Genomic DNA, 25197 nt, shown 5'->3' with positions numbered 1-25197 from the left:
ATAATACGACTATTATATAAAATTAATTGGTTAAGGAGTAATGTATTGCATGGTGATCATCGCATGGACTTATTGGATGGTGATTATGAAATCTCAAATTTAACATTACTGCATGTTGGTTATGAAATCAATTGGGAAAGAAAATATTTTTTTTGAATAGAAAGAAAATGGGCCAACTGATAAAATGAATGTATATAAGGTAGCATAGAATAAGAAAATAATTTACTAACATTAATTGTTAGTTAATAGGATCAGAAAATATATCATATCTAATAGTAGGTCCAATTTAAAAATCCATCTAAAAAAAATCATAATGTTTCTATTTTAATAAGATAGATGTAACTGAGTTTTCTTAATCAGTGTTGCAATACAAAATTTCCCTTTTGTATTTCAATGTTTTCAAAAGTTTTAAATTTCTTATTTTTGAATTTAGTCACTAACAAGTTTTTTGGTTCCATAATTGAATAACAATTCATTTGATTCAATTTATTATCCTGTGTTTCTCAGTTTCTTTTGTTTCCGTAAATTTTGGAATAAGATTTGTATCTCTTTCAATCTTTCAAGACTTCTCTGTTAGTGGATGAGATCTTGTGTATTTTTTTGTATTTTATTATTAAACGTTTTTTAATGCGACCATGGATCTCTTTTCTGCCAAAATCATAATTATTACCTTTGCAACTATTTGAATCCAAGATAAATCACAAGAAACCTAGATCAACAACACCAGAACCAAAAAAAAATGCTTGATAGAAGATTGCTACCGTTGCAACTATTTGAAGAAGTGTACTTAGATTGGTTTGGTTGAACAGAGCATGTAAACCTCTTTTTGAGTAAACAAACATTCATGAAAAGGAAAGCCCTTTTTTCAAAAAAAAAAAAAAAAAAAACATTCATGAAAAGAAAATTATAGTTCTCATTCCAATTGGAAAAATATGACTAACAATCAAATAGGATTTTCTTGAAATTCGTCGACTCTCTCCATTATTCACTTTATTTTATATGTTGTTATACTTTTTTTAAGCATGGTTGGTTCATCATCATCATAATCTTTCATTACTTTAGAAGTTTGGACCAGCTGCAAGAATCTCTTCAGTCAATTTTCCATCTTCTCCAATCTTATGACTTGTGAATGTCTCAAAGTTGTTTCTAAACAAACCGGCCAACTTCAACAATGTGTCCTTATAAGCCACTTTGTCTTCCCACTGCACCAAAAACACAAACACACATAACCAAATAATGTCAAATTTTCTTAGTTTTTATAAATATGTGGGGTTTAATTTATTCTGACTCAAATAAAATTTCAATTTGATCTCTCTAGCTTACTGCATTCATAGGCTCCAAAATCTCAGAAGGCACTCCTTCAACTTCATTTGGAATCTCCAAACCAAAAATCTCTGTTTTCCGATAAGTTGCATTCAAGAGACTACCCGAATGTATAGCATCAATAATCTTTCGTGTATAGGCCAACTTGATTCGACTTCCAGATCCATAGCTGAAAAATTATCAACAGTTCAAAGTTATAACAATGACACATGTTTTTTTCTTTTATGGTTGTGTTTGAGAGCTTGAAGTAGTGATGAATGGTTGTACCTTCCACCAGACCAGCCGGTGTTAACAAGCCAACCAGTGGCTCCTTGAGCTTGCATTTTCTCGGCTAACATGGCTGCATATTTGGTTGGGTGAAGCATAATGAAAGCAGCACCAAAACAAGCTGAGAAAGTCGCTCTTGGCTCCTTAACTCCTTCCTCTGTTCCCGCAACCTACAAAACCACAGATTCGTTGCTCATCAACCTTAACATCGTATTTGGTTGTGTCTTGGATGATTATGATAGAATAATACTTACGAGAGCAGTGTAGCCACTGATGAAATGATACATAGTCTGAGCAAGATCCAGCTTGCTGATTGGCGGCAGCACACCAAAGGCGTCACAAGCCAATAGGATCACGTTTTTAGGGTGTGGTCCAACGCAAGGTATCTTCGAGTTGGGGATATACTCAATAGGATAAGCAGCACGTGTGTTCTCCGTCACTGATTTATCTTTATAATCCACTTCTCTTGTGTGCTCATCAAACACAACATTCTCTAAAACTGTCCCCAAAATGCGAAACGTGAGATATACGTTAGGGCAAAAAGTTATGTAAAAAGAGTTGCTGTTTTAATAATGTACGTACCAGTTCCGAATTTGATAGCGTTCCAGATATCAGGCTCTTTCTCCCTCGATAAATCAATGCATTTCGCATAACAGCCACCCTCGATGTTGGAGACTCCAGTCTCACTCCAACAATGTTCATCATCTCCTATCAAATACCGGTTATGATCGGTCGACAATGTAGTCTTTCCGGTCCCAGAGAGTCCAAAAAAGAGAGCAACATCTCCCTCTTTGCCCATGTTACAACCGGAGTGAAGAGACAAAATCTTTCTCTTAGGCATCAGATAATGCATCACACCAAAGAGTCCTTTCTTCATCTCTCCAGCATATTGTGTTCCTAGAATCACCATCTCTCTTCTTCCTAGGTTTATGTCGACACTAGTCGATGATGTCATGTAATGAGTGAAACGGTTGCATGGGAATTTTCCAGCGTTGTAGATTGTGAAATCAGGTGTCCCAAAATTCTCTAGCTCCTCAGGTGTTGGACGGATACACATGTTGTGCATGAAAAGTGAATGGTAAGCTCTTGCTGATACTATTCTTACTTTGATTCTGTTCTCTGGATCCCAGTTTAGGTATTGGTCATTCACAAACACCTGATGATAAGGTACAAATAACCAATAAATGTTTGTATTTTTTTTTAACCTAATATTGAAAATAATTTTAACTAAAATCTTTTTTGTTTGATGAATTACCTTGTCTAAAGAGTTCAAGTAATCGACAGCTCTTTCACGGTTCACCAAAAAGGTTTGTTCATCCATTTCGATGTTTGGTGATCCTCTGTTAAAAATAATGTAACATAATGATTTTTTTAAAAACAAATATCATAGTGATTTGATATCATAGATTAATGTGTGTTTCTGTGGTAACACTATCAGTATAAATTTTTATTTGGTGATGTTGATTACGTAAATGTTGATAGAGAGGGACTTACTTTCCCCACCAGAGTTCGGACGCAGTTGTCTCATCCTTAACCACACGCTTGTCTTTAGGAGACCGACCGGTTTTAGCTCCCGACAATGTCGCCAACGCACCGGTCGATGTCACGAACGATCCTTTCTCATATTTTATCGCCTGCTCGTACAATTCTGCAGTCATATATTTCGAAAATGTGACCTTTTCTTTCATTAGAAAAATGTAATCAAATCTTGTTAATGAAGATGGGCGGCGTTTTGGATATTAACCAGCGGGGGAGAGATTGTGAAGGACGTGAGTGAATTTTAAGGCACTGTCGCTAATGTCAGCAGCCGGAACTGACGTAGGAGTGTGTGGCACGTGTGCCACTTTAGACGTCGACGTCGGATCTCCTTTGATTACCTTCGGTCCTGTCTCTCTCGTCAACGAAGCCAGCGATGCACTATCGATTCATCGACACGTTATATATGTTCATTGTCATTGTGTTTCCCCTATATAGTTCATATTATCATATTTTATACTGGATTTATAAATCACGTACACTGTATAGTTATGTCATTCCTCCATTTTGTGTGTTATAAATATATCAATTAAGATCCAACTTTCTGTTGACTTAATGATTACATTTCTTATCTTCTTCTTTTTTTGGGCTAAAATTTGTACATTTATTATTTCCAATCGCAAAGTTTAAAAACATTAGGACCTTGGGTTATATTAATAACAAATTTACACACCTGACGGACTGAAGCATACTCTCACCGGAGACAGGAGTGGTAGGGCCACTGGTTCCCATCACTTCGCCACCTCCTTCTTTGAGAGGAGTGGTCGGTGCAGATCGTTTCTTCTGGAGACTGTGGAGCTCATCGATGGTTTGAAAGTTGACTGGTGACGCGGTATCGTCGTGGCACACGTCACTCGACGTCGTAGGCTTGGCTCCCTTCTCCGTGGTGATCCTCGGAAGGGCATCACGCGCAGCCGCTGCCGAGAAACTGAATTCTCCGTCAGTGTTTCCGTTTCCCGCCATGTCCGCTAACGTGGGGATGAATATATCAATATACACAATTAGCTAGCACACACACACAAATATATACACGTATATGAATTTAAAGAGAGCTATGAATAAAATGTTAATACCAGAATGTCTTCTTCTTGTTGAAGAATACGAATATATAACACGGACAAAAAAATTATTTGCTGAAGGAGAAGAGATTAGCGGCTGATGGTGGAAAAGAGGAAGAATAAGCCGCTTTTATAGGCTTTAGTTGACTCGGTATGATCAGAATACGCGCTTAACTTAACTTGCAGAACGTGGTATGGCTTTGATTAATTGATGATTATCACGTTTCACATGTAGCGACCAGCAACATGTATCTATCTTATTAAAACAGAAACATTACAACTTATTTTAGATGGATTTTAAAGTTGGACCTTATGTAATTAATGCTATATTAATCTACTTATTATTAGACATGACTTTTTATAAATAATTAATATAAACCATTACCACAGTTTTTCACTTTTTACCTTATTATTATATCCACTACGCATGTTTCTTTATATTGCATATATTTTACTATAAGCTAGATACATCCACTAAACAGAAACATTACAACTTCTTCTAGGTGGATTTTAAAGTTGGACCTTATGTAATTAATGCTATATTAATCTACTTATTATTAGACATGATTTTTATAAATAATTAAATAAACCATTACCATAGTTTTTCACTTTTTATCTTATTATTATATCTACTACGCATGTTTCTTTATATTGCATATATTTTACTATAAGTTAGATACATCCACTAGCATATTATACTATAAGATAGATTATTAATAATACATCTACTAACATATAATACTATACGACAGATTACTAATAATACAATATAGTATATGTATTCATAAACTTGCATCTATCAGTATTAGCTATACTATGAAGATGACTAACTCTATACTTTGAACCTATAAACCATGATATACTAATTTATAACAAAAATGATATTACTGTTACAGATTAGTTTTTATAAAAATTATTTATAGCAGCAATTTGTTATATAAGATAAATTTAATCAAGACCCAAATCTTTTTTTCCTGTTCATAAAAAAAGAACCTACGAATATATACCATTAAGTTAACCAAAAGTCTTCCGAATAAATAGTAAATCTCACCAAACCAAAAAAATGAATTAAAAATATAACAAAAGATATTATGTTTGAAATTTAGCTCACTGGGTCGGATATAAATCGGTTCATTTCAGGTATGAGTTCTTCGAATTCTCAACATTTGGATCTAGGTAGGTATTTGATTTTTTTTGTCCGGGTCAATTTTTTTTGGTTCCGGATCATTCAAACTTTTTTATATTATAAATCTTAAATAATATACAACATGTATATAAAATATGTGAATCAAAAGATAAATCCGCGCATGCGCGCGGGTCATGATCTAGTATATGATTATAGATAAGAAAATTATTAATCTATAATATGGTAAGATAACTAGACGTTGCGGTGGTTTAACCACATCACTAGTTACTTGTGCATGCACATGGTAGATGATCTACCGTAGATCAATTTGCAATACATATATCCGTTTCATCCGATGATAGATGAATGTGTTCATGTCTTCACGTTTGTAATCACGAAACAGTTCGGGTAACAACAATAACATCCATTTTACAAAAAATAATAATAATAATAACTTTCAACTAATACATTCCAGTAGCAGCTTAAAAAGGTTGTTTGGATTTCAAATGTATATATCGTTTTCCAAAATATCATCCATAAAAAGTGTAAACATATTTTAAGCTCAATTTTAGTGATTAATCATGTTTCCAGCTGTTTGACTTGAAATAATATATACGGTTTTTATTCAAGGTAAGACACATTTTATACGATATCTGGATAATTTAACTTGTTGTAATGGAAATATTTACTATGTATTATAAATATGATATGAATGTGGAAATAGGTTTATTAGTATCAAATCAACTGTCAAACGCATTATGCGTGTGAATAAAAAAAACTCACTATGCGTGTATATGTAATAAAAATAACTTAAGTAGTAATATATTTTAATTATTTTGGGAAGTTCCACTGCCAAAATAACAAGAGTCGTACTACTTCTTCTAGACAAAAATTGTGAGTGGAGACTATTTGAACTTCAAATGCAAAATGGATTGATTTCCCTAGATATATATGTATAATATAAGCCAAAGTTGAAACCCGTATCTCTTACATGCAAGTATGTAAGACAATTTATTTGTATTTAGTGTAATATATAAACATAAACATGGTCATTGTTGATACCGCTGGTTGCAACAAAGCACAAGACAAGTCATCAAAAAAATATATCAAGAAATAATATCCTTCAATTATTTTAACTTGAAAGACGGTCCATCGTGGCCTGTAGTTAACAAAAGTTTACTTTTAAAAAGGAAAAGTGTAGTCAACCTTTTAGGAACCCAAGTGTCAGTTTGATCTGAGCCGTCGATTTCAGTGGACGGCCGTGGAAATGTCAACGTTGGACAGCATTTCACAGATCACAACCACGTCAGCTGCCTTATCTATTAAGACGTGGGTCTTTTAGAGTTAACAAGCTTTACAAATAATTAAAATCCCACTAATTAATTTTAGTCAATAGAAATAATAATTATACCACTAATACTACATTCAGGGAGAGAAAATGAAAAATAAAATGGTTTTTACAAAAAAAAACTAATCTAAATCTTGATTAGATAAAATGGTTTTTGAAAGAACAAAAAACAAAAACTATTTAGAGAAAAAAAACTAAAACAATCCACCTTAATATATGAATAAATTTAAAATTTTAATATATGCGCAATATAAAAGTTGAAAACATACTTCATTACAACTTATTTTTACTCAACTAAAATGCTTCAGCAAAACAAAAAGATATAGCTAAAAACGTTTTAAAAGATGGAAGATTTTAATCATACTTAGCTTTGGGTGGCTCTTCCTGGCTTTATGATCGGATTGTGAGAGAAACATGCGAAAGCGACTTTTGATTCTTATTAAGAATGTTGTCGTTGTTCTTGATGTCTTTTTTACCTTGGGTTACAAGGTTTTGTGTGTTTTGGTGGCGTTCTCACACTTTCTTAGTTTCTTTGACTAATAATCATTAAGAAAAGCAAAAGGCTTAGAAAAAGGCTTAACTTTCTTAATTCCTGTGATTTGGTGGTCATGTCCATTTTGTTGGGCCAGTTGTGTCTAGAGTACTGTTGTTTTCAGCAGCTTATCTGTGGGTCTTTAATTTTCTTGCTGGTAGTAGTTTATAGCTTTGACATATCGGGCCACGCAGTGTGGCATGAAAGGTTGAGGCTTAATGAGCCAAATTCCATATATCTTAACGGGCTTGGCAATACCGAATGCTCTCATCTTTGTTTTACAACATTTGGCTCTACTGAGCTAAAAGTACATCAAAGTCAACACCAAACAACTTTTCGGTTTTCTTATGATAGTTTTCTATATTTGATTGTTGTGTACATGTGTCACAAGATATACATTATAATACAAGTACAACCACTGGGAATATATATTTATTCTGGCAAACCTTTTAAGTTTTCTATAACAATATGCTAGCCTATAATGATGATCACATGACTAATCATGATCTTTCATAATGTAAAAGATATAAAGTATGATAAATTCATGAAATTTGAACGGCACGATAATATAAACAAAGTACAATTTTACTTTGATTTCGAAGTCCAGCGTTGCAAGCACTCTCTCATTATCCACTACACCTTTATAGTATATAAAAAAATGCAAACTTCATTTATTTTTTCCACTTTTTCTGTCACAGATTTGGATTTTCTGAAAATTACAAAAAGGAAGATGATAAAAGCTAAAAAGACCAATTAATTCTCAATGTAACAAACTCTGCATTACAAAAAAGGCCACACCCGTCGGCTACTGCCTGTCGCCATCATGCACCTAGGGGTCCCTTTCTAATAATCATACTTCTATAATTTTATTTATGATATCTTACTCAATTATTGGTAACTAATATTTAAATAATTACATACCAACCAAGAATCAATAAAAAACAAAACTTAAAATCTGGCGTTTTCCAAGCCGTGCATGTCGCTGACTCGGTTTAAATGCTTCCTCATGATAGCCACTTTCGCCAATTTCTCAGCCGCTCTCCAAGCCGAAGTCGGCGTAAGTTGCTCGGTTTTCTCCTCTTCGGCTTGATTTACTATACCGTCTCTCGGTTTCAACCGGTTTAGCTCGGCTAACTCAGCCTCCAAGCTCTTTAAGCTATCATTCTCATCCAATGCGTTTGACCGAACCGCTGTTAAAACCTGATAGGCTCCGACTAAATCATCACGCTCAATCATCTTACGTGAATCAGCTACAGCGCGGCACACCAAGTGACGATTCCTAAGCCGTTCGATGCTAGCAGAAACGAATCGGACAGCCTGTGCCCGTGGGATCAAAAACCGTTTCTCGTTCGGACAAGGTAACGGCTGAAGCGTCGTGGGGTCAACGACCGAAGACCGTACGGACATCACACGATGGGACCCACTCAACGAAGTCGGTACTTTGAGCTCAACGAGAAACTCTCTCTCCTCCTCCGCGAACAAATCGCCGACGACAACGCCCGACCCGGATCCGAAACTCTCGGGTCTGCCCGTCAAAGAGTAAACAGCTGAGATCTCGGTCAACGGAGATCCGGAGACCAAACCTACATCGAGCTTGACGTCATGTAGAACTACACTAAGCAACGCAGCGATTCTCTCCGTGAACGCGTCCCGGAGCGGCACGTACTGCAACGCGCTAGGAGACGCGATCCAAACCGAGTGAACCGGGATCTCGGGACGAGACAAGCGAGTGGTGGAGACGACGAACGGCACGCGCGTGGAGCTCAGCCTAGCTCTCAGAACCGCCTCGGACTGATCCTGACCGTCCGATAAAACCAAAACGCTGGCCGTCGGATTCCTCTCCCGCCGATCCTCAACGACTTTAACCGCTTTTTTCAAAGCGTCGCCAACGCTCATCCCGCCGCCGCCGCCGATCGCTTCAATTCCGCCGAGCGCGTCCACGATTCTCCGCGCCGACCGCCGTCCCTTCGCCGTCATCCGTCGTAACGGCATCAACCGCTTCGATCCCGTCGAGAACACGACGACGGAGAGCCGGTCCATCTCCCGGAGGAGAGAGATCACCAGCCTCATCGCGTGCTTAACCGTCTGCAGATTCGCTCCTCCGCCGCCGCTCAGATCGAGAACCGCCACGAGATCGATCGGCGACCTCCGCGCTCTCACCGCTTCCCTCGCCGCCGACGCCTTGACTTTCATGACGACGACGTGCGTCTCGATCCTTTTCCCGGTCTCCACCACGGCGGATTCCGGCAGCAATTGAACCTCCAGGCTCCCGGAGATGGAAGCCGCCGGCGTGATCGAGGAATCAGGGAAGAATCCGGGGAACTCGTCTCCCTCTTCCTCTACGTCGTCGTTTTCGTCTGATTCCATTATCGTGTTGAACCGAGCGAGAGAGACAGGGGAGTAAGCCAACGGCTCGTCGTCGTTGTACACTCTCAGCGACTTCCCCGTCTTTATTTCCCGGATCTCGGGTTTTCTAACCGGGTCGGATCTTGAATTCGGAGAGGGAGAATCGGACCTCCACGCGGCGGAACAGAAGGGACAACGCTTGTCTTGTAGTCTAACGGCGCAAGAGAGGTGAAACGAATGTGAACACTCTGCCGTGAAAATCGCCGTCGTTTTGATCTGATCGGAATCAACTCTCTGTAGACAAATCCCACATCTGTTACTGTTACTCTGCATCCCAGCAACAAAAAAGAAAGAAACTTTAGATCAGTACACTTATTACAAAACAGAGAGTTAGATTAGTATTACAAAACAGAGACTTTAGATTAATATACTTATTACAAAACAGAGCTTTTAGATTAGTATACTTATTGCGAAACAGAGATTAATATTAGTATACTTATTACAAACAAGCTTTTAGATTAGTGTACATATTGCAAAACAGAGATTTAGATTCAGAAGAAAAGAAAACTATTTAGAAAATTAAAAGAAAATCATAATGCTTACCTGGTTGAGAAGGAGTGTGGCACGGAGGAGAGAAACGCCGCCGTGGGAGGAAGGAGAAGATGATTTGGGAGAAGAAGGGTTAGAGAGAAACTTAGGAGTGGAGGGGTTACTGGTTCTTGGAGTAGCATTGCTCGTTGTCCTGCATTGGAGTTTGGGACTAGTGGGAAGAGAAGGAGTTGAGGCTGCGGTTGAAGCGGAGGAGCGGCATCCGCTACCACCTCCGCCGCCGCGAGATCGGAGACGGGGAGTTGATGGGTTTGAGAAAAATCCGAACTTTGATCGGAGTCTTGGGGTGTGAATAGGTGGATCAGTTTGAAGAAGGTCTGCTGATGATTGATGAGATTTGTCTTGATTACTAGGAAAGGATGTGCAAAACGCTTTTCTCCAACCAAACACCATTTTTCAGCTGAACAAATGAAAGAGAAAAGTTCTTTCTTTTACTTCTTTCTATCTTCTACTCTCTTTTTTTCTTTAAGTGATTATATAGAAGAAGATGAAGGTAGCTTCGGGAATTGATCATAAGGAAGATGGAGATATTTAATAAGATACAGACTAGAGAAAGAGAGAGATATTTCTTCTTTACTGCTCTTTAGAAACATTTAATTATTTTTTATTTGTAGGCTTGTAGCAATATTAAAAGGTGAAAATTGTGACTTTATGCGTCTGAAACGGCTTTTGTTTCCATTTGCATGTAAATCGTTCATAATTTCTTACCTCGAAGAAAATAATCACTGATTCGTTACGTCCCCTTCATACTTCAAACTAGTATAATCTTTGTTTTTGAAGGTCATATTACATACTTTTATATTTTGATCTTTCAATGGTTTTCATTGGGATGGACGATAAAATAAAAAAGGTCAACGACGTAACCGACCATATGCATATGGGATTCCATTTGACTAAAGACGCGGCGATCTTTGTTCCATTTGCATGTATTTCTTCTTTTGAAAAAAATTGCATGCATGTAAATCTTTGTTCCATTTGCATGTAATATTTTACCTTTTTTTATAACCAAATTTAACTTGATGGATCGAGTATTATATCTCAACACTTAACAATCTTAACTTGGCGAATTTTGATTCGTATTTAGTTTTCCAAATGTGGTTCAATGCAGAAGAAACTAAACCTAACTTTCTCTAATTCTTTAGTTTGTTCAAAATACAAGTTCTGATATTTTGTTTTGCCAAAAAAAAAAAGAGAAGTCAAACAAAATTCATGTGGCACGTGATTTGAAATGGAATCCGAGCAACAAACGGTAAGCATGTTCTACAAAAAAAAAATGAATATTCCAGAGAGATTTTAGAATTGCGTCGTAATTAGCAGAGGACCAGAGTTCTGTAGGTCTAAAGACTAGAGGTATTTATTTGTCTGACTGTAACCTCTGTCAAGTCAAGTATCTTTCCACATTCACTTCTACTGTTTTACTTCCATTTGAATTTAGCTTTATGCCTTTATCTAAGTTTAAGTTTAACTATTTATTACTCCCTCTATTTTTTAAAGATGTATGTTTTGATGTTTTCACACATATTAAGAAAACACATTAACTATACATCATTTTAAAAAATTATCAAATTCCAATGCATTTTAACCAATAGTCTTTCAATAATTCAATCAATTTTATTGAAATTTTCAATTTTTGTATAGGAAACATAAAAATACATCTTTGTGAAACAATTTATTTTTTAAAACATTTATCTTTAAAAAACAGAAGGAGTATATACTTTCTATACTCTGACTGACTGGATTAACTTAATTAACGTTTTGGTTTGGGACTATATGTGAAAAGTTTGAATGTTTGATGGAGAAAGATCGAAGTGCATTTATTTTTACAAGCAAAATTATTAAAATTTGTTTACATTTCGAATGATCCAAATAATAATAAATTATAGGCGACGACAAGAGCTAATGATATGACATAAAGATTAGACTGGTCCAGCAAATTTTTGAATTCTTGCTATGGCAAAAATGGTGGTTTCCTTTGACTAGGATAGTTCTAGTACCCCTTTTAAAATCTTTTGGAATACCCATTAGATCTACTGGCTGATCAGTGCCTAAATAACTCCATATAAATATACCGGTGGTATAAACTCCAAAACATACATTATTGAAGTTTGGCTTTAAAGAATTTTGGAATTTTGCAAACGAGCCAAATGAATGAAGGAAAAGTAAGGACTAAGGTTATGAATGGGGAGGGCAGGAGAGAGGCAGATCATGTAGCATTGCAGGAGATCTGTATTTTATTTTCATTCACCATTTTTTGTTGAAATTGTATTATGCAGGAGATCCACAAGCAATTCAGTTTTTTTGTCTTTTTCTAGAAAAAGCAGATCTCCTACATGCAGTCTGTTCACTAGCATTTGGTGATGGTTCACCCATTTTTCTTTTTATGACAAATAAATGATTTTATTTCAAATTAATGATATATTTAATATTTTTCTATAAAGAGCATATATTCATTTATTTAACTTACAATTTTTACAATACAAAAAATATCATGATTACTTATCTCTGTTTCTATTTTTATATAAGTTAATACTTACTAAAATTATTTATATGAATGTGTGTGTTTTAATTATGTAAATGTATAATATTGTACTTAGATATATATAATAATATATATATATATATATAATTAATGAAAGATAGACTTATTTGGTTAATTACTAAAATTTTCATATTTTAATTTAAAAAATACACTAACATAGATATAGTGCAATATTTATTGTTATTTATGTATTATATTATCATATGTATTATTCAATTATTACAAATATAATTTATTTTTATCCTGTTTCTCATTATAAACTGTAATCAGACCGGTAAAATTGTGACTTGGTTCGATATTAAAATCCAGCATTTTAAATTAATTGTAATTTAAAAATCATTAAAAAAATCATATTTTTTCTAATTTAGTCTAAATAAATTATTTTTGTCATATTTATATCATTTTTTTCTATTTTCATATCATTTTAAATTTTAACAATGATATAAAATTGTATCAAAATAATTTTATAGTTATACTTATATATAAGTATTTAGTTTAAAATTATATTAAAATTCAAAATTCGGTTGGTTCCGCTCGACCATTGATCCATCTATAATGAATGTAGTAAGCTGTTTGATATGCACTTGATCCGCTTGATCTGCATTATCTGCACTTGATTCGCATAATCTGTATGATCTACTTGATCTGCATCGTTTGAACTGTTTTTACCATTCGAAACCTAAGACTAGCTAGTTATGGGTTGCTACAATAAAATTCTAAGTAAGGATTTGTAAATTGCTCAGTAGGTAACATCACATGACTTCGCGCGTAAATGTCATGGAATCATTGATAATCCATTAGAAAAGGAAAATATTAGTTCGTTAATGCGTATAACTTAACTAGCTTTGAATAAACTTGAATGAGATCTATTAATGCCTAACACATCATCACAAGTATACATACTTGGTTCTATCCAGAAAAAATCGATAATCCAACCTTCCAAAACGAAAAAGAAAAATTGAACGATAATTATAATGCTGATACTATTTTGTCCATAAATAAATAGATCATGACCTCCCATGTTTGATAGCTGATAATATATGGATACCATCAATTCGGTGGGTTGTCGAAGGTCTACCAAATAAAAACACACATTCATTCTGTTGATCGTATATGCATTTATACGCACTTATTAGCACTAGGTTTTTTTTTTAAGAATTAGCACTAGGTTTATAGCAGAACGAATACAAAGTTAATATGAATTTTCAACTGTGGCTATTTGAACTGTTCTGTTCTAAACCTTGGTTCAATCATATCGGGTGGTTAACGGAATGCCTAGTGCTAACCATACATATATATTTTTATTTTCATATAGAACGAAGCTAACGCGATTTTTTTTTGTTTTGAAAAAGACCATAACGCGATTTGTACCATTTACATGGGGAAAGGTGTAAACAATTTGTTGTTTGTATATAGTTTATATGTGTTGATTTATATATTTGTATGTATTATTAGAGACATGTGAGATTGATTGATCAATCTAATGTACGATCGATTTTTAAATACACCCGAGAATGACATTGATGTCTGAGTTTTACCGTTTTAATGTTACAATGTTTGAATGAGTTTTTAATATAACTAAACAAACTGTTTATCAGTTACTATTTAAACATTTTATTTAGCATGTTGTGGTTGTTCATTTGATATATTTATATATATAGTTTTGGGACCAATGTAAATGAGTGTTAAAGGTAACGCCACGTTCCGTCGTTCAGAAGCATACTTCATTTCATATTTTTGGAGACAAATTTGACATGTCATTCACTAAGTCTTTGTCATATTTAATTTTATAAATTTTCAATAATACTATATAGTTGATCAACTTATACAAAACTATATAGTCCGTCCCATTCGAAGTCAGTGCATCGAATCGAATTAAATGAGATTCACAACCGATGACTATTGCTTATGCGCATACTACTAGGCTTCACATGAAGCTAGAAGAATCACACATCTATCCAATTCTTTGGATTAAAGTAACAAGAATGATTTAACTTCGACCAGTAGATTCTTTTGTTATTAGAGTATAGGAGTATTTAATTATCTCGATCAAGTTTAGGCACTGGAATTGATTAATTAATGCCTCTTTGAAAATTGACACTTGGAATATAACCTATCATTGGGGTGGGATATTTCAAAGAATGATACAGCATAAATTATACTCCCTCCGTTTCTTAAAGAGTGTCGTTGTGACATTTTTCACACAGATTAAGAAAGTTGTTGAAATATATATAAGTTGTAATTAATTATATCTCTTTGACCAATAGTATTTAGATAAATAAAATTATTTATAAAATCAATACAGTTTGCAATTAATTTTCAGCTGAAAGTTAGTATAATTTACATTGGAATTGTAAAGTGACACTCTTTATGTAACAAAAAATGAGTTCAGAATGACACTTATTATGTAACAGAGAGAGTACTAGTAACCTATATATGTGTTTTGTCAACGCTAATGGAGATTAAAAAATGGACAATAAATGATATCATGATAATATTTATAAAACAATTATTAATGTTGTCAAAAAAAACAATTATTAATAAGCAAACCACCATTGCCAAAGTCCAATGCACATTATAACAGAAAATAATTAGAGAATACTATGAGAGAATATTATATACAGTCTATCATTATACCATCAATATGTTCATGTATCTTGATTATTTATGGAGTTCAGTACACGATTAAAAATGTAGTTACTCACTGAATTTTAAACTGATACCGTTGTTGAGATTATATTTTTGTTTTTTGAAACTAAGATCTATGATATGAGTTTACACTAATCTCTAAGTTCAGTTAAGAGATCGAAGTTAATCATGGTTTAATGTATCTGCAGGGTCAGCCAGCGGATAGGCAAAATAAACATTTACCTAGGGTCCATTATTTTTCGAAGGTTTTATCGTAAGAAAAAGGGCCCAAGACCTTTTAAAGTTATAGCTTAAAGAAAAAGGCCCCAATTTGACTACGGCCTTTAACAAGACTGGGCCACCGCTGTGTATCTGAATCAAATTGAATAAATTCTAATGGTGTTTTTTTTTTTCCTTTTTTTGGAGCACTTCTAATTGTGCGTTCAAATTTTAAATAATTCATCTAATTCAAGTTATTTTGAACTTTTTTTAAAGTTATTTTGAACTTTTTTTTAAAGTTATTTGAACTTAAATATACCTCTGTTTCAACAAAACCGAATATAACAAAAAACTAAAAATAACCTGACGTTGTGGTCGAGTGGCGTGAAGCGACTCGCAATGGTCCTAAGGGCCGCGAACTCGAATCACCCTCATATATACTCCATAGTTGGGTCATCCGGATCCACCCTGCTATTTCCTCTAGTGGAAATGACGTGGCTACTCTAGACCTTGAAGGATGTCTGGATCCTGGCCTAGAACCTTCAGTTAACAAATAAACAAACTAAAAACCAAAAAATCCAAACTGATAACCGAAGGAAAAAAACGGAAAAGCAGTATAACAACATTACATTTATATACCAAAATATAAAAGTCACACATGGAAATCAAATCAAATCAAATCAAACATAGAAATCAGACATAGGGGTGTCAACTTGGCAATGGTCCGGTTCGGGCCGGCCCAAACCCGCTAAACTCGTAAATATTTGAGTCCGGTCCGGCCCGGAAATATTTTGGACCTAGAATTCAAAGTCCAACCCGGCCCAACTCTTATAGAGCAATAGAGCTTTTCGAGTTTTTTTTGGCTTTTCGAAAAATAATTTGTTATTGTCATTTCTAGTGTTTTTAATACATATGAATTTCATAAAAAATCAGTTTCAAATTTTTATTTTAAAATGTAAAGTGAATTTAAACTTTTCTTCTTTATCAAATTATTTACTTTTTGTATGCTTTAAAAACATATCATAAACTAACCAAATTTAATAAGATTTAAATAATTAAATATAAATTTAAACTAAACATATAAAAGAACAAAACTAATAATAAACATGATCAAACATTTCAGACTTTATATGTTGAAAAAACTATGTTATAAAATAAGAATTTTTTTTTCTTTTCTTTGAATACATTTTAAGTTACATTTGCAAAAAATATGACATTTATAATGATCAAACAATAATTTGCATTAACATCTTTTGTATTTATTAGAGTCTGAGTTAAAAATATTAAAATAATATGTTAATAGTAATAAAGATTTTGATTGCAACAATGATAATATTTAAAGTAAAATACAAAGTTTCGGATTTTCGGACCGGTCTTAACCCAAACGGGTTTAAGACCAAAATATCCAAAACCCAAATGGGCTTAACCCAATTTTTGTTTGGGCTTACAAAACTAAACCAAACCAGATAATTTTTAAGGCCATACGGGTTCGGACTGCGGGCTTCGGCCTTATTTGACATGTATAGCCAGACACTAGAGAAAGTAGAAACAACGACCAGTTTACTAGTTCCGCTAAAGCATAGTCAATCATTTGACACTAGTATTTTGGCCCGTGCTATGCACGGGCATTGAATTTTTAATATATAAAAAAATAAATTATATAAATTAAAAAAGTATTTGAAAACTGCATAGTAAAGTTAATTTATATATGGATATTATTTAGTATATAAATAGATTAAATCGAATAAACTGATTAGATTAAATATAATATTATTATATGTAAATTATAGTATCTTATAACTAATAACATATAAAAAATTATTTTATTGATATGATCTTCATACTTAAAATGTTTATTTTAGTAATTCAATATTTTGTTTTAAGTTAAAAGTTATTTTCATTTTTATCAAGTTAAATGAAAATCATTTTCTGAAAATATGTTTTATTTGAAGTACTATGTTCTTATTTCTATTCTATAAAAATATAATTATTAATTAATATGTTTACTAATTATTTTCTTGTGTTATCAAAGCCGATATCTAATTAAATAAAGTAAATTTAAAAAATTTATATAAAGAAATATATTTATAGTTTTTTGGTATTAAACAAAAAACCAACGGCATATAAACCAAACCAAAATAGATATGATTTTAATACGGTAAATATTTTTTATAAACCAAAATACCGAAACCAAAAAAAGCCAAACCGAAATCTGGATTGGAGATATACCTCATTCTGAAATTGTGGAAGCTGTGAAGATAAAAAAAATGTTTCTATTGATATGGTTCTTCGGGATGCAATTGTGACGGGACACTGGATTGTGAGTGCACAACAATTTTTTTTTTGATGATTCATAACTGTAGTTTAATGCACGGGCTTTGCCATTAGCATAAAAAAGATTCTATATCTATACGATTATTTGCGAAGTGATTTTTCGCAACAGAACTCCCACGTTAAAAGTTATAGTGGTTAATATCGATATTATCCTTAATGAATAAAATACATATAATTAATCTAAAAATAAAATCAAAAATTAATTTATTTGATTAGATAATTGATTAAAATTAAAATAGTAAGATTTATCCAAAATATAAAAACATTTTAAATTATAAATATAATTCCTATATGTATGTTGTGTTGTTATCTGAATTTTTTTAAATATAAAGTTGAAAACATAAAATATATAACTAAATATTAATCTATACTATTATTTGCGAAGTGATTTTTCGCAATAGAGCTCTCACGTTAAAAGTTTGAGTGGTTAATATCGATATTACCCTTAATGAATAAAATATATAATTAAGCTAAAAATAAAATCGAAAATTAATTTATTTGATTAGATAATTGATTAAAATTAATATTAGTAAGATTTATCCAAAATCTAAAAATATTTTAAAATATAAATATAATTCCTATATGTATATTGTGTTGTTATCTGAATTGTTTTAAAAATATAAATTTGAAAACATAAAGTATATAACTAAATATTAATCAAATAGAATTCTAAATTTTATATAATTGAAAAGAGAATATTAAGTGACTTTTAAGATTTATTTCTATATAATAAATATGTGTACAAAGAAATTTTTTAAAATTATAATTAATATGTAAGTACTCAAACGAAATAAAATAATAATTATTATCATAGTGTTTTAGTTAGTAACACATATATTAATGAGTAATTATAAAATATTTAGTAATTATGATTTAATATAATAAAACTCAAACATAAAAACGAATTTAAGCTTTATGAAATCAGATAACTAATTAATAAAGATATAATAAAAATATTTTTAAAACTAAAAAGATAATTCATCCTGTGCTAAGCACGGATCAATTTTTGCTTGCATGTAAAATGAGTCATTTAAATCAAATGTACATACTTAATTTATTCAGTTTTATTTCTATCTGTTTTTAATGATTTTTCTGAACTATCCCTTAGTCTATATTTGAGAAGTAATTTTGCCACATGTATTCTCTACAATCGTTTTCACAAAAATAATTGTGACGTGGCTATTAAGATTGATGACATGTCATATGGTTAAATATGACATGGACGATTACATTTAATGTTGATATATATTTTTGAAAATCTTTTTAGAATATGACAATAACTCATATATTACATTTAATATTAATTTATATTTTTGGTAAACTTTGTAGAATATGGTAATAACTCACAAATCATCATTAAATTTCGAAATATTATATAATTTTACTTTTATAATTATAAAAATTTTATTATCTAAAATTTTCTAAATTTTCTGAATTTTTTTTTAAAACAAAATCGTAATATCATTAGTTTCTTTAAGATATCTACAAATTATATAAATATATTTAGTTTTAATTTTTGATAATTATACAATTTTATATGATTTTTAGTAATTTTGTACAAGTTGATTTAACTTTATATATATACATATATATATATTAAATGTAATTTAAAATAAAAAAATTCTCTTAATTTTATGCTTAATTAATGATTTTTTTATTAATTATTGGTAAAAAATAAAATATATAATATTAATAAATTATATTTTAAAATATAAAATTTAACTTTTAAAAAATCCATCACTACACATGGTGTAGGAAAACACCTAGATTAGTAATTGTGACATGGCTACTAAAATTGATGACATTTCTTATAGATTAATATGATATGTACAATTATATTTAATGTTAATTTATATTTTTGGTAAGCTTTTAAAATATGGTAATAACTCATATATTACATTAATTGTCGATTTATATTTTTGGATTTTTTAAAAATATGGTAATAACTCATAAATCATCATTAAAATAAATATATTCAATTATGGCATTTCAAATTTCGAAATATCATTTAAATTAAAAATATTTCAAAAATATACACATATTATTAGAAAATTATAAAAATTAAATCATAAAATCAAATTAAATCGTAAAATCATTAGTTTCTTATATATATCTGCAGATTTTATAAATATTGTTTAATTTTAATTTTTGACAATTATGCAATATTACATATTTATTTAATATATTTAATTAAAATAAACAGATAGAAAATCTATCTAAGACTATGGTTTAAATATATATATATGCACAGTCTTAAATATAATTCAAAATAACCAAATTTTTATCTTAATTTTAATGTTCAGTTAAATCAAATTTATATTAAAATATTGATAAGAAAAAAGAAAATTTATAATATTAATAAAAAATAAATATAATTAATATTTATTTATTAAAAAATATTTTAAAATTCTTTTACTGCACATGGTGCAGGAAAAATTGTGACATGACTATTAAGATTGATGACATGTCATATGGTTAAATATGAAATGGACGATTACATTTAATGCTAATATATATTTTTGTAAATCTTTTTAGAATTTGGCAATAACTCATATATTACATTTAATATTGATTTATATTTTTGGTAAACTTTGTAGAATATGGTAATAACTCATAAATCATCATTAAAATAAATATTAGTAATTTTGAATTTCGAAATATTATATAATTTTACTTTTATAATAATAAATTTTTGTTATCTAAAATTTTCTAAATTTTCTGAATTAAAAAATAAATCGTAACATCATTAGTTTCTTTTAGATATCTACAAATTATATAAATATTATTTAGTTTTAAATTTTGATAACTATGCAATTTTATATGATTTTTAGTAATTTTGTACAAGTTGATTTAATAATTTAACCAAATGAAATAAATAATTTTTTTATCTAAGATTTTAACTTTATATATATACATATATATTCTTAAATATAATTTAAAATAAAAAAAATTCTCTTAATTTTATGCTTAATTAGTGATATTTATATTAATTATTAGTCAAAATAATAAAATATATAATATTAATAAATTACATTTTAAAATATAAATTTTAACTTTTAAAAAATTTATCACTACACATGGTGCATGGAAACACCTAGATTAATAATTGTGACATAACTACTAAAATTGATGACATGTCTTATAGATTAATATGATATGGACAATTATATTTAATGTTAATTTATATTTTTGATAAAAAATTTAAAATATGGTAATAACTCATATATTATATTTATTATCGATTTATATTTTTGGACTTTTTAAAAATATGGCAATAACGCATAAATCATCATTAAAATAAATATATTCAATTATGGCATTTCAAATTTTGAAATATCATTTAAATTAAAAATATTTCAAAATATATACATATTTTTAGAAAATTATAAAATTAAATCATAAAATCAAATTAAATCGTAAAATCATAAGTTTTTATATATTTACAGATTTTATAAATATTGTTTAATTTTAATTTTTGACAATTCTGAAATTTTACATATTTATTTAATATATTTAATTAAAATAAATAGATAGAAAAATCTACCTAAGATTATAATTTTAAATATATACATGCACATTCTTAAATATAATTCAAAATAAACAAAATTGGTTTTATCTTAATTTTAATGTTTAGTTAAATCAAATTTATATTAAAATATTGATAAGAAAAAAGAAAATTTATAATATTAATAAAAAATAAATATAATTTATAATTATCTTTTAAAAAATATTTTAAAATTCTTTTACTGCACATGGTGCAGGAAAACACCTAGTAAATTTCTAAAAGATTAACATAATAAAAGTTATTATTAAACATGTACGTAAAAAATACAATCTTTATATAAAATAATCTTAAGATAATCGAACATGCTCTACTATAACAAACAGTTTTGTTGGTACCTTATATCCTTGGTAGAGGGTTTTTTCACATCTTTAAATTTGAAAGAGCCATCGCATCATTATTGGTTAGCTAGCCACTGAATAAGATTTCTTGGAGGCTACAAAAAAAAAATCAAAAGAGTTAGAGAGAATTCAGAAAAGATATAAGGATACACTTGTTTTAAGAAAAGGCTCATTCGTTTGTTTTGTCTGTCATCTGAGTTTATCTTGTGCTTCATCATATATTGGTCTGACAATACTTCGTTTTTGTTACAGCCAAGTTTTTCTTTTGTTTTCTTCTTTCTCTGTTTCTGTGTTTTGTTGGATGCAAGCAAGCCGAGTAGTTTCCTAAAATAGGCCACGGAAAGAGGTTGATCAAAAGAAAAGGCCACGGAAAGAACAGATGATTAAATACCAAATTTATGAACAATAAAGTTGGAGATACTTATCGTTAGTTGACAATCAGACAATGCTTTAAAACATGAGTAGACTCAGCATTTGGATGTGATTTTCAACCTGAAAGAAATAATAAAAGAATATTAGTTGTATGGATATTGATGCATCAGTCAAAGATCTGAACAGAGAAAAAAACGAAAATATGAAGCAATGTAGAAGAAAGAAAGATGGAGAAGGTATAATAATGCAGTTTTACATCGTGATTTTTGAACGTGGTGATTATAATGGGAGAAATTTTAGGAATATAGGTATTTGAGTTATTGAAAACTCGGGATTGAGATTGAGATTTTTCAGGAAAATAATTTTGATTAAAATATTTTGTTTAAAAACTTTTCCATGTGGCAATATTTTCGAAAAGGAAAAAAAATTAAAAAACAGGTGTCAAACACAGAATTGTCAATTGACTTCTGTTTTATTGTATAAAAGATGTATAGCCAGACACTAGAGAAAGTAGAAATATCGACCAGTTTACTAGTTCTGTTAAAGCGTAGTCAAACAGCGAAAGTAGAAATTGGCTTAAACCCTATCTAGTCCATACCTATTTTCACACTATAATTTCCAAAAGAATATAATTACAGTACTCTATTATAGAGTGAACCATTAGAACAAAATTTACTCTATAATAGAGTTATTCTATTTTTGTGAAAATTATAGTGTAAAAATATGTATGGATTGGAGATGGTCGTAAAAACACCACCAAAAGGGATAATCTCAATCACACATATTCTGTATTTAATTAGAAAGCTTTTGTCATTTTCTTTCCTGTCTTCACGAAGAAAGCTTTTGTCATCAACTTCATCACTATTCTTAGAAATGGTTGCCAATGTGTTCTTCCTGTAGGATCTTACTGGAGGCCAACCAACAATTTGTGCCCTGAAAATGTTGCAAAAACCCAAAAATACCCTTCAGCTGATGATAGATATCAAACTCAAGCAAATGATCCTACTATTTACGGTCATTACTTGCAGGCCCGGCTCAAACTTTAAACAAACCCTGTGCTAAAACGAAAAAAATACTAAATATTTTAGGTCTATTTTGATTCTTGTTTAATGAAGGGCCCTTTATATAACCAGTCTCACATGCATTACTAAAAATACTAAACTACTTTCTTCACCCAAATTCTAAATTTTGGACTCTTTTCTTATAAGAAAAATTGATTAAAAAGGTAGGACCCGGTGCAAATGCACCGTCCGCGCACCCTCAGAGCCGGCACTGATTACTTGGCTGCAGGTGGGCTAGAGCTGTTGTTTGTAGTGCTCCCCTATCCCTTTGGGATGTTTTGCGGCACTTCAGGAAACATCCAGTTTTTCTCAGCATAAACTGAATTTTTAGCTTCAGGAAACTTATCCATTGCGTCAGAGAAGCCTCTTTTGTTCCCCGAGGAGGAGGAGCAAATCTCATCGAGCTTTGCAGCAGAGCTCACTCAGTAAGTTGAGACCTGTGACCAGGAAGGCCAAGTGTCAGCTCCGTAGCCTTGAGGCTAATAGCAGCCTTGTCATCTTCTGCAAGACCCGAGAGAGAGTTGAGCTTCCAACATAAGAAGAGGAACAATCAGAGAGCCCCAAGTAGGTATGCTCCTTGAGTCTTCCTTAGATGCAATTGCTAGTAGGTGAAAATCGAGAAAACAAAACTAAACCATATCAATTACGATTTACATCTAGATGTACCTGAGGAAACATTCTTCTCCTAAACCATACGAACCAGTAAGTTACGTCGAAGTGGCAGGATTCTAAATAAGTTGATTACGTCGAAGTGGCAGGATTCTAAATAAGTTGAGAACGTTGAGAGACATGTTTGACTCTTACTAGGGCCCATACTTGCACAAGCATACAAATTACATCTAGTATAATGAGGCCTTATTTGTTTAATTCGTAGATTTAATTATAAGCCCATAGATCATTTTCTTATTACTAGGCCTGGGCCACTAAGAGCGTTTATGTAGGATACTTGGCTCCCCTTACGTAATGTATGTAAGATTAAGATATATATTTTATTTTAATGTAAGATATTTTTTTAACTTATGTAAGATATTTCTTTGTTAGAGAGTTCAATGTTGCTGTCAGTGTTTTATATTTTATATGTGCATTTTATTTGATAAATTTTATATTAAATATACACGAAACTACTACTTAATTATTTATCACATAGTTGACAAAATTTAATATATTTATCACATTGTTTATGTTTTATCGTCTTATTATGCGGTCAGGTCAAAACCACAAGCTATTAAATCGGATCCTCTCTATATAGTAATTAATTAAATCTAGTATAGGAATTCGTATAAGACAATGTAACAAGGCGTGATCATGAAAGTAGGAGAGGAACATTAAAATAGATTTGACCAAAATGAGATACACCTTCGAGTTTTCACATATAAATCTCTCGTAACATATAATTCCATCCCTCGTAATAAATTATTATTTTCCCTCTTAATAAATTATTCCATGAGATAACATATAAAGTTGTAGGTATATCTAGCTGTATATGAATTGGATTTTCTTCTTCTTCTGTATATTGAATAACACCTGTATTAGCATTTGTACCTATCTCAATGGGTCTTGGTCTACGTCAACATGGTCCCATGTACCTTAGTTTTACTTGTGCAATAGGTTTGAATTTTTCTGTAAAATATATAAATGCATAATAGATCACTTTTTCTATATAAGAAAATATCTAAGTTTCTAACTTTTTATAAGTGATGTCACCGAATCAGAAAATCGATATGCATAGTTGATTAGATTGGAGTAGAAAAGGACTGATATCACTCTCAAAACAAGCCCAGCATTTTGCATACCCTTTGAGATCGTATGGTAGATGATACAGAGTCCATTGAATTCTATGAAAGCATACATATGAATACGATAGTTAAAAAGAAACGCTTTATGGAATTTTATCTTGACAGAAAGGAAAGACACAAGTTGTAATATTAAAGTGTCAGTTGGGTTTGTGTAGTGGATAACACACTCATTGACCTTAAAAGTAACGGCGGTGACCAGT

General features: G+C 31.1%; 2 protein-coding genes across 2 annotated transcripts; both read right to left on the bottom strand.

The window, feature by feature from the left end:
* Positions 1 to 893: 893 nt before the first annotated feature.
* LOC130502655 (phosphoenolpyruvate carboxykinase (ATP) 2-like) lies at positions 894 to 4356 on the bottom strand. Its single transcript, XM_056997417.1, has 10 exons — positions 4200 to 4356; positions 3800 to 4094; positions 3335 to 3507; positions 3085 to 3238; positions 2846 to 2930; positions 2173 to 2746; positions 1845 to 2089; positions 1591 to 1760; positions 1324 to 1492; positions 894 to 1202 (listed from the first exon to the last, which is right to left on the bottom strand). The coding sequence occupies exons 2-10, from the start codon at positions 4087 to 4089 to the stop codon at positions 1059 to 1061; spliced, it is 2004 nt and encodes a 667-aa protein (XP_056853397.1). The 5' UTR covers positions 4090 to 4094; positions 4200 to 4356; the 3' UTR covers positions 894 to 1058.
* Positions 4357 to 7921: 3565 nt separating this feature from the next.
* On the bottom strand, positions 7922 to 10724 carry LOC108806218 (probable E3 ubiquitin-protein ligase WAVH2). Its single transcript, XM_018578268.2, has 2 exons — positions 10140 to 10724; positions 7922 to 9863 (listed from the first exon to the last, which is right to left on the bottom strand). Exons 1-2 carry the CDS (start codon positions 10536 to 10538, stop codon positions 8139 to 8141), a joined length of 2124 nt encoding a protein of 707 aa, XP_018433770.2. The 5' UTR covers positions 10539 to 10724; the 3' UTR covers positions 7922 to 8138.
* Between the last annotated feature and the right edge of the window lie 14473 nt (positions 10725 to 25197).

Source organism: Raphanus sativus, unplaced genomic scaffold, assembly GCF_000801105.2.
Source record: "Raphanus sativus cultivar WK10039 unplaced genomic scaffold, ASM80110v3 Scaffold0639, whole genome shotgun sequence".
Taxonomy (NCBI): Eukaryota; Viridiplantae; Streptophyta; class Magnoliopsida; order Brassicales; family Brassicaceae; genus Raphanus; species Raphanus sativus.
This window is presented reverse-complemented; position numbering and strand designations above follow the sequence as displayed.